Source organism: Rhinoraja longicauda, chromosome 1, assembly GCF_053455715.1.
Source record: "Rhinoraja longicauda isolate Sanriku21f chromosome 1, sRhiLon1.1, whole genome shotgun sequence".
Classification (NCBI taxonomy): domain Eukaryota; kingdom Metazoa; phylum Chordata; class Chondrichthyes; order Rajiformes; family Arhynchobatidae; genus Rhinoraja; species Rhinoraja longicauda.
In genome coordinates this window covers 64,898,802-64,917,474 of record NC_135953.1, presented here as the reverse complement: position 1 = coordinate 64,917,474, position 18,673 = coordinate 64,898,802, and the positions used below count along the sequence as shown (strand labels likewise).

Here is an 18,673-nt window from a genome sequence, read left to right as displayed (position 1 = left end):
TTGCAAGGAAGTCACAAAGTACTAATCAGGTGCTGCTGGTAGGAAGATAAGACACAAAATACTGGAATAACTCAGTGGGTCAGGCAGCATCTCTGGAGAAAAAGAATAGGTGACATTTCAGGTTCAAACTCTTCTTCAGACTCCTGGTAGGAGGTTGTTAGGGAGGTAAGGAGCAATAGTGAATGTCGGTTCATTGGGAACCATGCATTACGGGTATTCCCATTACTGGTATTCCCATCCCCATACCTGTCCTAAAGAAAGAACATAACAAACAGGAGCAGAAATAGGTCAATAGTTTAGTTGCACCTCCTACTCTGTTAACGGCTTATCCAATCCTGGCCTCTACTGCACTTTCCTAATCTCTTGCCTTGATTTTGTCTCCTCAGCATTCTTGGGTAGACAATTTTAGTGATTCACAACCCTCTGTGAAAAATAATTCCTCCTCATTCCTGACTTAATCAGACATCTCCATTTTAGTTTAGAGATACAGTGTGGAAACAGGCCCTTCGGCCCACCGAGTCCATGCCAACCAGTGATCGCCCGTTCACACACTTGTTTAGCTTGGAGATACAGCGCGGAAACAGGCTCTTTGGCCTACCGAGCCCATGCCGAACAGTGATCGCCTGTTCACCCACTTGTTTAGTTTGAAGATACAGCGTGGAAAAAGGCTCTTCAGTCCACCGAGTCCATGCCGACCAGTTATCGCCCGTTCACACACTAGTTTAGTTTAGAGATACAGTGTGGAAGCAGGGCCTTAGGCCCACTTTGTCCGCACTGACCAGTGTCCCCACACATTAACACAAGCCTGTACACACTAGGAACAATTTACATTTATACCAAGCTAATTCACCTAAAAAACCTGTATCTCTTTGGAATGTGGGAGGAACCTGTAAGGCAGCAACTCTACCGTTACGCCACTGTGCCGCCCATCCACCGTGCCTCCCCTATTATAGAAATACTTCCGCTCAGCATCCACTCTACCAATCCATCTCAGAATCTTACATATTTCAACAACATCACTTCTCATTCTTCTTCATGCCATTGAGAAGGGACCACGCCATTCTTCACCCTTCATTCCAGGACACAACTGCATGAATCTTCTTCATGCTCCTTCCCATGCAGACTGCTCCTGAACTACAATGCACAGTTTTGATTTCCATATTTAAGGAGAAATACAAAATTGATTATTAAATTTAATTCTGGATCCACATTTTAACCTGTCCAAATATGTCTTCCAATAATCTTTTAACCATAAAAGATTAATCAAATTAATTGCATACTTTCAGACTTTTCATGTTTGGCATCATAATTGGTTTCTTGTAGCTAATTTTCTTACAGGGTAAGATTTAGAAAAGGCCATTACTCAGTTTTGAGAGGGAGATTTATGTTCACAAATTGTAGCTTTTGGTCATTGTGGTTAATTTATTGATTTTATTGTCTTTTCTTTTGAATGCAATTGATTGTTCCAATATGAAACATGCGATCCGAATAGAAACTTCAATGAGGTCATTTGAAGACGTGGAAAATTAGAGTCATAAAGTCATGGAGTCACAGTCATAGAGTGGGTGGCACAGTGGTGCAGCGGTAGAGATGCTTCCTTACTGTGCAAGAGACCCAGGTTCGATCCTGACTACAGGTGCTGTCTACACAGAGTTTGTATGTTCTCCCTGTGACCGTGTGGGTTTTCTCCTGGTGCTCCAGTTTACTCCTGTTCTCCAAAGACATTCAAGTTTGTAGGTTAATTGGCTTCGGTAAAATTTGTAAAAATGTCCCTATTGTGTAGGATAGTGTTAGTGTGCGAGGGTGATCACTGGTCGGTGTGGACCTGGTGGGCCAACAGACCTGTTTCCATGCTGAATCCCTATAGTAAAGCCAAATAAAGTAATGCAATATGGAAAATGGTCAACACTGAACATCGGCAACCCATTTTATGCTCATTCATTCTTTTGAGATTTTCGATTATTAGATGTAGAACTAAACTGGACAATTCATTCAAAGAGGCCACATATATACAATTAGTAGAACGATAGAAGCTAAAGCAGATATCTCACCTCGGGCAATATGTGAAATTAGGACATAGGTTGCAGAAGGTTGAATGGCTTCACTTTCAGAGAAAGGAAATTGGGGATTCACCATATATACTGTAGAGTTGTTCTGTCTAAAGTAACCGTTTTCAGCAGCCGGTACGCTGAGGCAGGAATAGGGGGTGGGATTAGAATTACAGATGTGGAGATGCTGCCTCAAAAAGGAAGCCACTACCATCAAGGTCCCACATCACTTGTACACGCTTTCATTAACACTCCTACCATCAGGAAGAGGATATAGAGTGTGAAAACCATAACCACAAGGTTCAAGAATAGCTTTTTCCCCAACAACTATGAGGCACTTGAACACTACACAACATTGACCTCTTTGGTTTCAGTAAGGACTTCAGATTTTGCATTAGTGTTGTGGTTATGAGTGGTGCCTCAAGGCGGAGGCCTTCCCGAGGTGTTGTGACTGTGGTGCCTGTTGGAAGGTTCTTCGGTCAGCAGGACCTCTCCAAAAGGCACAGCAGTTGATGGAACAGGGAGCCTTCCCGAAGGCTCGTCGGACGGCGGGACCAGAAACCCGCCCGAAGGCTCGTCGGACGGCATAACCGGGAGGGAGCTGGAGATGTCAGATGTGAGGAGCATGGGCCGGTAGGAGGGTGAACTGGGGTAGTGCCTCCAGCGCCTTCAAGGTCGGCAGCAGGTGGCACCCCCAGGACCCAAAGATAGCCAGATGGGCCGACCAGACTTTGGACTTTGAATAATGCATCCAAAAATGGTGGTGCCTGCATATGTAATATTTCACTGTGCAGTTGTATATGTGACAAATTATGCACAATTGACTATTGATTGACTATTGATTGACTATTGATTTATTGATTTTTTTTGCTTATAACATATTTTCTGTGAGGATTGCATTTACAGGCCTGTTAAGCAGCTGCAAATAAGAATGTCATTGTTCCATTGTTGGCACATACGACAAGTAAACACTCTTGGTTCTTGAGAAATGACTGAGGGAACCCAAAATGGAATATGGGATCTTTCACACTAACCTAAGGAAGAGTTAAATTCGTGCATGAAATCCCCATTTAAATGATAGGCAAAAGGATTTTCTAAAAATATATAGTGTGTTTGTCTATTAACAACTTTGAAGTGCACTTTTAAATGTGTTTCTTTAATCAAACTGCTTTATTCAACGTATCAAAACTCAATAGGTCTATGGATATTCAATAATAATGTAACTTGTACTCCATAAGAAAGGGCAAAAAAAAACTTACTGGTTGTTTGGATTGCTGCTTCTTCTTTTTGGATTTTTTTCTATTGCTGCCAAAATAATGTAGAGTTCCATACTCCATGAGGGCAGCAAAGACAAACAGAAAACAAACAGACACAAAGAGATCCATGGCAGTCACGTAGGACACTTTCGGCAGCGACTTTCTGGAAATTGTACTGAGGGTTGTCATAGTTAGAACTGTGGTAATACCTGCAAAACATGGGAGAATATTATTCATCCTATAGAGCATGTGAAGCTTTTGCTTTCACTTTGCAAACCAGCCGAGGACTAAATCAGAAAATAAAATCCAATCAAATATTTTTAAAGTCCTTTGTAGGTTTGCTGCTGTTTATTTGCTAATAAACAGTCAGTTAAGAATGAGGAACACAAGGATGTGATCTCTGCCCTGCTATTGTCGACAACAGCAATGGCTAGCAGCTGGAGAAGTATCTGAAAGTATCCGACTGGACATAGTCAATTTTCCCTTCCACACTCACGCAATACGTAGCTCTAAAAAAGCTGTTCCAGAAGCGGCAAAACTCATTAAGCAAGAGAATATAGTGGAGCATCTTGAGCCTCCTGCAAGAACTATAAAAAATTGGCTGTAAACTACATTGACTGTAAACACCTACATACAATGTGCCATATAAAGAAATGGATTTCAGACTTTATTCAGTGCTAAAGCTCAAATCTACAAATGCTTACAACATTAATCTTGTCTTGAAAAAGATACCTTCCACAAAAGCTCTAGAACATGAAGTGGTTTCAAAGCAATCTATATTAATGAAACAACAATTTCCATTCTTTTACCACCTCTCAACGCAGGAACATGTTGAGGATTAAATAGCAGACATGGAGACCAGGAGGATGGTATAACCATTTAATCCAAAATCAAGAAAAGTAGTGCTTTGTAGGAGAAAGTGGATACATAAAGTTTTAAGAATAGTAATCCTAAGCAAAAGTCCTAGACACCTAATATTTGAGAGGTTTATTTCACAGATCATGCTAAATATTAGTCTAACCTTCCCTAAAACTGCCTCCATAAATACCCCCTGTTAAAGAAGGAAATCAAAATGCTACAAATGTTGTTTTACCAATATATAATTTTACTCTCCCTTTATATTCTTTTTCCTACATTGCATTTGTTTTCCTTTTTCTTAATTGTATTTGCACACTAGCCTTTTGTGAATCTAGGACTAGGATTCGTAGATCCCATACATCTAAATGGAGAAATACACATTTTCCCACATTGCAATTGTCAGATTTTTGCACATTCACTTAACTAGTTAATATTCCTTTTGGCATCCTTCTATACTCTTCATTCATTTTCCTTTTCCTCTTTATGACACCAACAAATTTAGCAACCATACCTTCAGTGCTTCCATCAAGTCATTGTGGTAAACAGTCAAAAGATAAAGCTCCAGTTTCAAAACCAGTGATACAGCATTTGTTCCAACTCGCCAATAGGAAGAAGCCTCATTTATATCTATTCTTTATTTCCCATTAGTAAACTGATCATCTAACCACACTGAGATGTTACTTCCTTCACAAATAGCTTTTTTTTGTGCAAGACCTTAGCAATTTTTTTCCAAACATCTATGGTTCCATTTATCCACAGGAGATGTTACTTCTTCAAAAGACTCCAATAACATGGTTAAACATGATTTTCCTTTCACGAAACCATGCTGACTTGATTACCTTGAATTTTTCTAAGTGCATGTTACAACATCATCAATAATAGCTGCCAAATTTTTCCCTTTAATGGATACTAACTTAACATATCTGTAACTTCCTGCTCTCCGTCTCCCTCGCCTTTTGAATAATAGAGTATCGTTCTATATTTTACAATTGAATAGAATCTTCACCTCAATCAAATAAATTTAAACTTAATGATCTTAGTAGCATCATTTTTAAGGTCCTGGGGTAAACTCCAATAGTACTCAGAGACTTGTTAGCCCTCTGCTCCAACAATTTACTCAAGACCACTAACCTGGATTATAATTTTCCTGAGTTCCACTCTACCTTTCCACTCCCGATTTATAACTATTTCTGTAATGCATCTTCCATCCACTACAGACTAATACAAAATACCTGCTTAATTCACCTGCCCTCATATGAAACCATTACAGTTCTCAATTAATTCCCCACTCGCTTTCCAAAGGACAAATTTTTGAACTCTTTTCTGTTTTTAGGTTTAGGTTTATTATTGTTGCAGTACCTGGGTACATGGAAAAGCTTTGTTTTGCATTTTATCCAATCAAATTAGATAATACTAAGTATAAATGCAATCAAGCCAAACTCATACAATAGGTGGAGCGGAGGGAAAGATGCAGAATGCAGAATATAGTTCTCAGCATTGGAGTGTAACAGTTCCAGAGACAATTTTAGACGCCAATAGAAATGCTTAGTCGTTATGTTTCATGTTAGCTTTATCTCTTACTTTAAATTTACCTTCTTATTAATCTTTTTGTCATTTTTGATTATTTTTCTATATTCTGTTCAGCCTTCTATCTGTCTTTGAAAAATTCTCTTGAAAGATGATTTGTGGTTTAATGTTTTTATTTCAACATGGTTGGTGTGTCCTGGATTTGGAATTCTCTGTCATTGGAATGTACCAGTGTATATCCGGAAATGTCTGCCACTAACTTTGTTGGATTAATTCCTTAACTCAACAATTCCTTAACGCAACAATCTACTTCATTTCTCGATTTTATTCCCTCAGGGGGGTTGTACGATGAAGCACCTGCTCTTTATTAGATCTCCCAGAGCACCTGCTTGCAATGTCAAGGAGCAGAGTGAAATCCTGCATCAAGTTTGCACCAAGTGTGAAGCCCATACTGTCCAGCAAGGTGGTGGAAACACCATCACACTTGCGAGGCGCAGTATCATTTGTTTGATGTATCAGCGTCCTTTGCCACAAAAGTAGAAACCATCCAAAGTCTGGGCCCATCGTGCAAATGGCTAAGCAAGCTCCAGCTGCTATTATCATGGCTTTGAATATTGGTCATAGAGTCAAAGAGTCATACAGCATAGAAACAGACCCTTTGGTTCAATTCGTCCCTGCTGACTAAGATGGCCCATCTAAACAGGCCACATTTGTCTGCATGTGGTCCATATCCCTCAAAACATGTTCTATTCATGTTCCTGTCCAAATGTCTGTTAAATGTTGTTATTGTACCTGCCTCAATGACCCTCTGGCAACTCATTCCATAAACCCATCACCTCTGTGTGAAAAAGTTGCCCCTCAGGTTCCTATTAATCCTTTCCCCTTTCATATTAAAGACTTTAGTGGCAAAGTTGGTGCAAAGAGTGCCTCTGCATCTCAGTAAGCTGATGTCCAAAAACTTTCCAGGGCTATAGAAGCAATGGCTTTTGGTTGACCCTGGCTGATTGGAGCACATATCTGCTGCCTTCACTCAAAGTTGTAGCATCTGTGATTCCAATGTACCACGCCAGTTAACAAAGGGACTGGACATGCTACAGATGGTCAGAGTGCACAATTCAAAGTTGGACAACCTTGCGGTAGACAAAAAACAAACTACTGGAGAAACTCAATGGGTCAAGCAGCATCAGTGGGGGAAAGGAATTGTCAACATTTCTGGTCAAGACTCTGGTTCAGAACTGAGTGTGGAGAGGGAAGGTTACCATTATAAAGAGGAAAGGAGGAGGGGTGAGAAAGGGGCTAGTGGTGATTGATGGACTGAGGAGGGCTGCCGGATGGTGGGAAGAAGGAATCAGCAGTAGCAGCAGCAATCAGCAGTAGCAGCAGCAATCAGCAGTAGCAGCAGCAGCAATCAGCAGTAGCAGCATCAGCAGCAGCAGCAAGCAGCAGCAGTAGCAAGCAGCACCAAGCTGTGTTGCTTGGGAAGTAGTGTGTGGGGATAGTAAGGAGTAAGACCTGTGTGATCTCCCGGACTAGTTTCGATCGCCTAGCTTGGGGTCGGAGAGGAATTTCCCGGATTTTTTCTCAAATTGGCCTGGGTTTTTTATCCGGTTTTTCGCCTCTCCCAGGAGATCACTCAGTTCTTTTGGGTGGGCGGTTGGAGCGGTTGGAGTAGCGGCCGGGCGGTAGGTTTAGTAACCGAGCGCGGGGCTTTGTTTGGAGAGTATGACTGCCAGGGCAGTTTTTTGTTCTGGGTGTCAGATGTGGGGAATCTGAGAGTCTGATAGTCTTCCAGACATCCACATCTGCGCCAGGTGTGACGAGATGGGGCTCCTAAGGGACCGTATTAGGAACCTGGAGCGGCAGATTGATGACCTCCGTCTGATCAGGGAGAGTGAGGAGGTTATAGATAGGAGTTACAGGGAGGTGGTCACTCCTAGACCACGGGAGGTAGACAAGTGGGTCACTGTTAGGGGGGGCAAGGAACAGAGGCAGGGACTAGGGAGTACCCCGGTGGCTGTACCCCTTGGAAATAAGTACTCCTGTTTAAGTACTGTTGGGGGGGACAGCCTACCTGGGGGCAACGACGGTGCCCGGGCCTCTGGCAAGGAGTCCGGCCCTGTTGCTCAGAAGGGTAGGGAAAGGAAGAGGAGAGCAGTAGTAATAGGGGACTCTATAGTGAGCGGGTCAGATAGGCGTTTCTGTGGACGCAGTCGGGAGACCCGGATGGTGGTTTGCCTCCCTGGTGCCGGTGTCCGGGATGTGTCTGAGCATGTCCAGGATATCCTGAAAGGGGAGGGAGAGGAGCCAGAGGTCGTGGTACATATAGGTACCAACAATATAGGTAGGATAAGGGAAGAGGTCCTGAAAGGAGAATTCAGGGGGCTAGGAAGAGAGTTAAAAAAAAGGACTTCCAAAGTAATAATCTCAGGCTTACTGCCTGTGCCACGCGATAGTGAGAATAGGAATGGAGTGAGGTGGAGGATAAATACGTGGCTGAGGAACTGGTGCAGGGAGCAGGGTTTCAAGTTTCTGGATCATTGGGACCTCTTCTGGGGGAAGTATGACCTGTACAAAAAGGACGGGTTGCATCTGAACCCGAGGGGAACCAATATCCTGGCGGGGAGATTTGCTAAAATAACTGCGGAGACTTTAAACTAGTACGGTTGGGGGGAGGGACTCAAACACAGATAGCTAATAGGCAGTGTGTGAGGCAGGAGGCAGAAAAGGGAAACACTCAGACCCAATATGTAGGAGAGAAAGAAGGGAAAAGAAATAAACTGAGAATAAGAAATGATGGGTCCCTTAAATGTGTATATTTTAATGCTAGGAGCATTGTAAGAAAGGTGGATGAGCTTAGAGCCTGGATTGACATCTGGAAGTATGATGTTGTGGCGATCAGTGAAACATGGTTGCAGGAGGGTTGCAATTGGCAATTAAATATTCCAGGATTTCATTGTTTCAGATGTGATAGAATCGGAGGGGCAAGAGGTGGGGGTGTTGCATTGCTTGTCAGGGAGGATATCACAGCAGTGCTTTGGCAGGACAGACTAGAAGGCTCGATTAAGGAGGCTGTTTGGGTGGAACTCAGAAATGAGAAAGGTTTAGCAACACTTATAGGGGTGTATTATAGACCGCCAAATAGGGAACGAGAATTGGAAGAGCAAATATGTAAGGAGATAGCAGATATTAGTAGTAAGCACAGAGTGGTGATTGTGGGTGATTTCAATTTTCCGTATATAGACTGGGAATCACATTCTGTTAAAGGGCTGGATGGTTTGGAGTTTGTAAAATGTGTGCAGGATAGTTTTTTGCAGCAATACGTAGAGGTGCCTACCAGAGAAGGGGCAGTGTTGGACCTCCTGTTAGGAAATGAGATGGGTCAGGTGACGGAGGTATGTGTTGAGGAGCACTTTGGGTCTAGTGATCATAATGCCATTAGTTTCAATATCATTATGGAGAAGGTCAAATCTGGACCAAGGGTTGAGATTTTGGATTGGAGAAAGGCTAATTTTGAGGAGATGAGAAAGGATTTAAAAGGAGTGAAATGGAAATTGTTGTTTTATGAAAAGGATATAATAGAGAAATGGAGGATATTTAAAGGTGAAATTTTGAGAGTACAGAGTCTTTATGTCCCTGTTCGGTGGAAAGGAAAGAATAATAATTTGAAAGAGCCGTGGTTTTCCAGGGAAATTGGACACTTGGTTCGGAAAAAGAGGGAGATATACAATAAATATAAGCGGCAGGGAGTAAATGAGGTTCTTGAGGAATATAAAGAATGTAAAAGGAATCTTAAAAAGGAAATTAGAAAAGCGAAAAAAAGATATGAGGCTGCTTTGGCAAGTAATGTAAAAGTAAACCCCAAGGGGTTCTACAGATATGTCAATAGCAAAAGGATAGTGAGGGATAAAATTGGTCCATTAGAGAGTCAGAGTGGACAGCTATGTGCTGAGCCGGAAGAAATGGGGGAGATATTAAACAATTTCTTTTCTTCGGTATTTACCGAGGAGAAGGATATTGAATTATGTGAGGTAAGCGAAACAAGTAGAGTAGTGATGGAAATTATGAGGATTAAAGAAGAGGAGGTACGGACACTTTTGAAGAATATAAAAGTGGATAAGTCTCCAGGTCCTGATAGGATATTCCCTAGGACATTGAGGGAAGTTAGTGCAGAAATAGCAGGGGCTATGACGGAAATATTTCAAACGTCATTAGAAACAGGGATGGTGCCGGAAAATTGGCGCATTGTGCATGTTGTGCCTTTGTTTAAAAAAGGTTCTAAAAGTAAACCTAGCAATTATAGACCTATTAGTTTGACGTCTGTGGTGGGAAAATTAATGGAAAAGATACTTAGGGACAATATATATAATTATTTGGATAATCAAGGCCTGATTAGAAACAGTCAACATGGATTTGTGCCTGGAAGGTCATGTTTGACTAATCTTCTTGAATTTTTTGAAGAGGTTACCAGGGAAATTGATAAGGGCAAGGCTGTGGATGTTGTCTATATGGACTTCAGTAAGGCATTTGACAAGGTTCCACATGGAAGGTTGATTAAGAAGGTTAAATCGTTGGGTATTAATAGTGAGGTTGCAAGATGGATTCAACAATGGCTGAATGGGAGATACCAGAGGGTAACGGTTGACAATTGTATGTCAGGTTGGAGGCCAGTGTCTAGTGGAGTGCCCCAAGGATCTGTGTTGGGTCCACTGTTGTTTGTCATTTACATTAATGATCTGGATGATGGTGTGGCAAATTGGATTAGTAAATATGCAGATGATACTAAGATAGGTGGAGTAGTTGATAGTGAGGTAGATTTTCAAAGTCTACAGAGAGACTTGGGCCTTTTGGAAGGGTGGGCTGAAAGATGGCAGATGGAGTTTAATGCTGATAAGTGTGAGGTGCTGCATTTTGGTAGGACAAATCAAAATAGGACGTACAGGGTAAATGGTAGGGAATTGAGGAATGCAGTGGAACAGAGGGATCTGGGAATAACTGTGCATTGTTCCCTGAAGGTGGAATCTCATGTGGATAGGGTGGTGAAGAAGGCGTTTGGTATGCTTGCCTTTATAAATCAGAGCATCGAGTATAGAAGTTGGGATGTAATGTTGAAATTGTACAGGGCATTGGTGAGGCCGAATCTGGAGTATGGTGTGCAGTTCTGGTCGCCAAATTATAGGAAGGATGTCGACAAAATGGAGAGGGTACAGAGGAGATTTACTAGAATGTTGCCTGGGTTTCAGCACTTAGGCTACAGAGAGAGGTTGAACAGGTTGGGTCTTTATTCTTTGGAGCGTAGAAGGTTGAGGGGGGACTTGATAGAGGTTTTTTAAATTATGAGAGGGACGGACAGAGTTGACGTGGGTAGGCTTTTCCCTTTGAGAGTGGGGAAGATTCCAACAAGAGGACATAGCTTCAGAATTGAGGGACAAAGGTTTAGGGGTAACATGAGGGGGAACTTCTTTACTCAGAGGGTTGTGGCTGTATGGAATGGGCTTCCGGTGGAAGTGGTGGAGGCTGGCTCGATTTTATTATTTAAGAGTAAATTGGATAGGTATATGGATAGGAGGGGATTGGAGGGTTATGGTCTGAGTGCAGGTAGATGAGACTAGGTCAGGGAGAATGGTCGGCGTGGACTGGTAGGGCCGGACAGGCCTGTTTCCATGCTGTAGTTGTTATATATGAGGTGGGGGAGGGAGAAAGTGGAGCTGGGAGACGAAGGCAGGTGGGTGCTAAGTAGGAACAGACAATGAGAAAAAAAGGTAGATGAAGCCTGTTGGAGGGGAGGGGGAGGAGGTGAAGGTGAAGACAGCAGCTGCCTCCACCTTTGCCATCCCTTTTTCCCAGCTGGCTCCATCTGCCTGTTATTCTTCACCCCCTCCTCGGGGCACCTATCAACCACTGACCGCTGTCTTATACTTTCCCCTCTCTGCTTTATTCTGGCCATCTCTGTTCTCCCCACTCTCAGTCCCAAGGCATGTTCTTGACACAAAACATCGGCAATACTTCTCCGCTCACCGCCACTGCTTGATCCACTGAGTTACTCCAGCAGTTTTGGTTTTTTTTGCTTCAGATTCAAGCATCTGCAATCTTTAGTGCCTCCTTTCTTGAGGTAGAGCTGCTGCTGTCATTCTCCAAGGCCATCTGCAGACACCTTTGCCAAATGTCAGTTGCCTTCCACCAAATACATTACAACCACCAAGGAAGCACAGCAGAGCAGTGATATCTGAAGTAGGCACACAAGAGATATGTCCTAAGAGAACGGGCAACATGTTTTTTGAAGGGCGGCACAGTGACATAGCAGTAGAGTTGCAGCCTTACATCGCTTGCAGCGCCGGAGACCTGGGTTCGACCCCAACAACTAGTGCTGTCTGTACGGAGTTTGTACTTTCTCCCAGTGACCGCGAGGGTTTTCTCCGAGATCTTCGATCCTCCCACACTCTAAAGACGTACGTAAGTGTAAATTGCTTGGTGTAAGTGTAAATTGTCCCTGGTATGATGTGTAGGATAGTGTTAATGTGCCGGGATCGCTGGTCGGTGCTGACTCGCCGAAGGACCTTTTCCACCCTGCATCTGTAAACTAAACTAAACTACACTAAACAAAACTAAATGAAATTAAACTAATCTAAACTCAACTAAACTAAACTAAGCTTGACATGCAAATTTGGTTTGGAATGCATATTTTACTGTTGTTATAGTATTGTAGTCAAGCAGATGTAATGATGGACATCAGAGAGGGGAATGGCAAGATTACAAATAAGCAAAGAATCAGTCTGAAAAAAGGTCCCAATCCAAAATGTCACCTATCCATTTCCTCCAGAGATGTTGCCTGATTTGCTGTGTTACTCCAGCACTTTGTGTTTTATGCAAGATTCCAACATCTGGAGATCTGCATCTCCTTTATTCATGGACAACTCAACCAAATAAAGACCTATCTATGCTGCTTGCTTTCTTCCTCCTCCTTCTGCTGTGCAACTGTTTCACCTTCAGTTGGTGGGAAGAGCTGAGCCTTCACAATTGCAAAGCGGCCTGCAGCAGCAGACAGCTGCACAACCATTCCATACTGCAGGTCTCCACAAAGTCAGGTAAGTATGAGAGTGGTTCTTTGAGTACACAAAAGGACCATTCTAACAGTTGTTTACGAATAACAGAGACAAGAAGTAGTTTACACTCACTAGGTTTGATTGGAAAGTAGAGCAGAAGATACACATTAGTAAAGTCAATTGGCCCTGATTGTGTGTGCGTATGTGTGTGGAATTTGCACATTCTCCTTGTGACCATATGGGTTTCCTCTGAGTGCTCCAGGTTCCTCCTACATTCCAAAAGTGTGTAGGTTAATTCACTGCTATAAGTTTCCACGAGAAAGGCAGAACATGGGTACACTTGATAGTAATTTAATGAGAATAGGTTTTTTTTCCATTCACCATTGATGCTCAGATACAAATGGCACAGCAGCCTGACAAAGCTGAAAGGACACCAGACATTGGCTAAAGTTCTGCCGGAATCACTTTGAACAATTTCCCGTGGTCAATTTTAACAACAAAATTATTGCCAGTCAGCTGCTTCAAAAAATTAGTAGACCATTTTAACATTCAAAAATAGAAAATCATTTGGAATCAATTCATACCTAATGATGTTCTTGCTGGCACTGCCTCTCTATTGATCCAGAATGATACCCATGACAGGACAACTGTGAGTGAGCAAGGTATGTATGTCTGAATAGTGAAGTATCCCATTCTTCTACTTAGGTCAAAGAATAATTTCATTATGACATAATCTCCTGTGAAAAGAAAAATTAAATCACATTTCAGTTCATTAGACTAACACCATTTTAAAGATGAATCAATGAATAAGAATTGTTTTTCCAATATTTATTTGACCACCTTCTCATTATAATTTATTGCAGTTTTCTCAACCACATGATGAACTGCCTTTGCAGTTTTTCATAATGTAATGTTCTCAGGCGATCTTCTGTATGTATCGGGTGATGAGGGGACTGTTTTTATTTTAATCTGTGGAGGCTGATTACAGCACAGGCTCCTGAATAAAGCCCTAAAATAAAATCGTACACAATAGCTAACAACCCAGAGTTTGCTCTCAGCAATGAGAGGATGGGTGTTCAATGGTGACTCAAAAGCAACTGCACACAAAGATCGGGAGCACAGAAATACACCATTCTGACATGACTGAGTGTGGGAACATGTATTGGATATTGGCAATTTCCTGCAACGATAAAGTGAGTTTAATTAAACTGATGAATTCATTCGAAAAGCAAACCAGGAAAGCCAGGCTTGTAATTTACATTTTAATTATTGTGTAACATGATCAATAAAAAAATGTTGCACACCTGAAGTATCATAAATACATTGTAAAAGATTGTTGAAAATGTTCTGAGGGGAAAAAGGTGGTACATTAGTAACAATGATGACCTGTGTATCTATGTGGCTGTGTGGACGTTGTATATTCCACCTGTGACCACATGGAGTTTCCTCTGGGTGTTCCGGTTTACTCTACATTGACTATAGATTAACTAGTTATAGGTTTAGAAATATGGCATGGAAACAGGCCATTCGGCTCGTCGTGTCCAGGCTGTCCTTCAACCACCCATTTGCACTGACCATATACTAATCCTATTTTATCCTCCCCACATTCCTATCAACGCCCCCCGAATTCTATCCTTAACCCACTCACCTGGGTCAATATACAGCAGCCAATTAACCTAGTCACATGCGCATCTTTGGGATGTGGAAAGACTGGAGCATCTAGGGGAAACCCACGTGATTTCAGGGAGAAAGTGCAAACTCTACACAGACAATGCCGGACATCAGGATTGAACCTGGATCTCTGAAGCTGTGAGGTAGTGGGTCTAGCCACTGTGCTGCCCTAGGCTGCCACTAGACTGGTATAATATGGATACAGTTGATCGTAACGTGATGAGAATTGGTTTACAGGGAAAATTATTGGAGGAATAAGATTGCTGCATGATCCGGCATAGAAGGGTCCAAGATAATGCCCAAAACATGGCGATTCTCCTATACTAATTCAGTGCGGTTTACTATCCCACACTCTTATACTTAATATGAATGTGCTTAAGGGAGAGTAGGATTGTCACTGAACTGTATTAAAAATAATCACTGTATTTAGGCACAGGTGACATTAACATACATTGAAACATTGAAATAGAATGCTTCCATGTCGTAAAGATATATAGAAGCAATAAATATTGAATGAAAGTCTAGACGTGATATTAGTTCATCAGGCCAGAAAGGTTCATTGGCAATCATAACTTATGTTAATATTAAAAATGGAATTACAAGTTACAAGAACTAATATTATCTTGTATAGTCACAAAGCAAAATGTTAGTGTTGAGTGCATTTGTGAGTATTGCTCATCCTTTGGAAGCGAGAGTGTACTGGTAACAACTCACATTTCCCACTTATAACTGCAAATTTGTCATGCCACTCTTGCATAATAAGAACAGTGAACATTGGTCATTTCTAGATCAATGTAAATGCAAATTCTGGGCAATTTGCAAATGAAGCCTCAATAGATTTAGTGAGGCTAAGATTCCTGAGCCTTCAGGTACATTTTTGTCATTACTCTGGAAACCCCAAATATTAGACCAATGCTCTTTTAGATATGTAAGATTTGAGAAGTTTTCCCTCATTCTGAAAGCAACACCAAACCAAAGAGCTGCAGTTTTGGACATTTTAAACGGGAGACTGGGGCTGATAGCGGAGAAAGGCTGCGGTCAGTTTACCAAGGATGTCACAATCTGTGGGTCCTAAGATGGCTGCAGGACCTCGTGACCAGCCACAAAAGTAAAAAACCTTACAGCCCAGTCTCTAGGTTTCTGCAAAGCCACGGCCAGAACAATGGATGGGTATTGGCCATGCAGAAACCTGCAAAACCAGGTCGAAGTCCAGACACTGGGGCGCTGACATCAGCATACTCATAATGCCCCAAGCCGACCTACACAGTTAATCTCGTTAAGGGGGCACAATAGTCCATAGAAAACTACCTGGTAGGTGATGGGAAACCAGTTAAACCCATCACCTCGCAACGAAATACCAATTAACACCGTCTGGCCATCCCCGGTACCCCCGGACATAAGCGCAGATCAGAGAGAAAACTCATACATATCTTTTTGAACAAAGAGATCCCAAGATCTGGCGGGAGATAGGACGGGTCAGAATAGTATAGTATATAACCCACGACCTTTGGGTTTTAAAGGCATGCTAGAAGAAACCTGCAACTCACGCAAGAAGGAAGTCAAACGGATGCAGGAGGAAGAAAAGACAGGAAAGAAGAACGGATGCAAGAGAGAGGAACAGGCACGCAACTCGAGAAGAAATACTGAAAACCGAACAGCCAGTAACCCCAGTAATAGCCCCATGGTGAGCATGTACCTCGATCTTACATATCCTGGACATAGTTTAGTGTAGAGGGGAGGGTGGTTTGAATAAACGTGGGTGTGTAAAGGAATATGTGTTGGTCAATTTTGCGATGTGTCGTACGTTCCCCATCTTACAGTCGTGTATATGTCTTGTAGAACTGTGTGTTTTAGAATTCGGAGAAAAAGGTATTCATGTATTCGGTATGTGTCTTATGGATATGTCTTATAGAACTGTATAAGTATTCATGTACAATAGTCCCAAGCGCTAAATAAAAGCCTTTTTCATTTAAACCCTGGTTTTCAAATCTGGTCTTGTGGAATTTTCTGCACTATAAACGCTCCTGCATCTAAGTCCAGTGTCTAGAACCGTAGGGGGTGAGTGGGTCGAACCACTCACGGGGAACCAGTGTGCGCGGCCTGGTCAAGGGATCAGAGCAAGGCACGGGGACCTTAGGTCGGGCGAAAGCTCGGCGCAGAAACCCCTTACAGATAACACTACCAAATATAACACTAACGAAAATATTTATAGCCATGGAGAATGTCAGAGGAACTTTGCACGGTTCTTGTTTTCTACATTTTTTTTTATCCTGAATAAATTTTGTTTTGATTTTTTTAAAGTATTACTGATCTTGCTGAACAATCCCCATTATAATAAAACAAAATAGCTTCCTGATGATGATTTTTCTTTCAGACATTTTTCAATGTCGATTCAGATTCAAATTACACATTTATCTCTCTTCCTGGTCAACAGGCACTTTAGGCACCTAGTCTGTTAATAAGTCAGTCTTTAAGCAGTTTGATAACCTCATTTTCTAATAGAGTCATAGTGTGGAAATAGGACCTTCCGCCCAACTTGCCCACACCGACCAATGTGTCCCAGCTACATTAGTCCCACCTGCCTGCGCTTGGTCCATATCCCTCCAAACCTGTCCTATCCATCCACCTGTCTAACTGTTTCTTAAACGTTGGGATAGTCCCAGCCTCAACTACATCCTCTGGCAGCTTGTTCCATACACCCACCACCCTTTGTGTGAAAAAGTTACCCCAGATTCCTATTAAATCTTTTCCCCTTCACCTTGAACCTATGCCCTCTGGTCCTCAATTCCCCTACTCTGGATAAGAGACTCTGTGCATCTACCTGATCTATTCCTCTCATGATTTTGTATACCTCTATAAGGTCACCCCTCATCCTCCTGCGCTCGAATGAATCTTCATTTTTATACTAATTTCCTTCTTTCAGATTACTAGTGTAACACAAAGGTAAATAAAATAACTGACTACTCTATAATTTTACTGCCATTGGTGATCCATTAGGTTCAGGGGCCACAACCAGAGAGCGAAATTGACATGCTGTCAGTTTAATCGTAGTTGGGGATATTTTCATTCGAAACTCACCAGAAATCTGGTAAAATACCAGGCACAGCTGATCACTGGGATTTGCTATCAGTGTCACTGAGTAAGCAGGTATAATTCAATTTGCATAATGGTATCCTTCCTTTCAAAATTAATTGTCATCTTCCCAAAGTGACATGAAATGTTTAATCATCTGATCAGCTTGAATGGTTACTGTTAATCTTGGTGCCATGAGGATGAATCCCACATGACAACTGGGGAATTTCAATTCAAGTAATAATTTAAATCTGGAATAGAAAGCTAATCTCCATAACAGTAACTAAGAAACTATTAAATTGTCATAAAATTCCCCATGGTTCACTAATGCTCGTCAAGGAAAGAAACCCTACCAACCCATATCTGGTCTGGTCATTTAAATCCCCTAAAAAAAAAGCATTGCAAGCCTGACAGTTCAGGGGAGCAATAAAAAGTAGACAATAAATGCTGTCCCAGCCAGCAGAATCTACATTCAGAGATGGAATAAAATGTCTACAGTTTTGTCTGAATGGTAGTTAAAATCATCGCCGTGGGTATCCCTTGAGGTCGAGGATGATGGTCTATGTGCCGAAGAACGAAAACGCCTGTGCATGTGTTTGTTTAACGTGTACTTGATGTCGCACTCCAAGAAGCACACGGTCCTTCACAAATCAATCAATTGATTCCAATGGCAAGGAAACCAAGACAATTGGAGCTGATAGATTTGTTGCAGTCTTCATCCGCCTTCACAGCCGTTGAATTCACGATAACTTTGTCCGCCTGGTCCGCCATTGAGGTCTTGTAGGTTGGATCGTTCTTAGTCTGGACCCTCATCCTCGACCTTACTGCCATGGGTGGCCCTACCAGAAGCTAGTGCTTCCGACGGCATCGCTCTCGGAATCATGGAGGCACGCAAACCTCTTCACCACAACAAGGTGAACGATCCGAAGAGGGGTAGTTAAAATAATGTAACACTGAATACCTAAATTAATGATACCACATATATTTCTTCTTTGGGATTGAAGAAGGAGGATGTTGTATACATCGATTTTAGTAAAGCTTTTGATAGGGTCCCTCATTTAGGCTGATTGGGAATATTAAAATACATGGGATTAATAGTGCCTTGGTCATATAGATTCAGAAATGGCTTATTCATAGAAGACAAAGAGAAGCGGAAGGCAGACATTGTGGCTGGAGATCTATGACCAGTGGAGTTCCACAG

At 42.1% G+C, this 18,673-nt stretch overlaps 1 protein-coding gene across 2 annotated transcripts in view; it reads right to left on the bottom strand.

The window, feature by feature from the left end:
- The window catches only part of gabrg1 (gamma-aminobutyric acid type A receptor subunit gamma1), a 145,374-nt gene that overhangs the window by 14,630 nt on the left and 112,071 nt on the right, over positions 1–18,673 (bottom strand). The window contains exons 7-8 of one of the 2 annotated variants that reach the window (XM_078399036.1): positions 13,314–13,466; positions 3,308–3,513 (exon numbers count right to left, since the gene is read on the bottom strand). In XM_078399036.1, coding sequence (XP_078255162.1) covers positions 3,308–3,513; positions 13,314–13,466 — 359 coding nt within the window. The remainder of the gene's footprint in view (positions 1–3,307; positions 3,514–13,313; positions 13,467–18,673) is intronic. The other variant, XM_078399045.1, reaches the window with a different exon arrangement.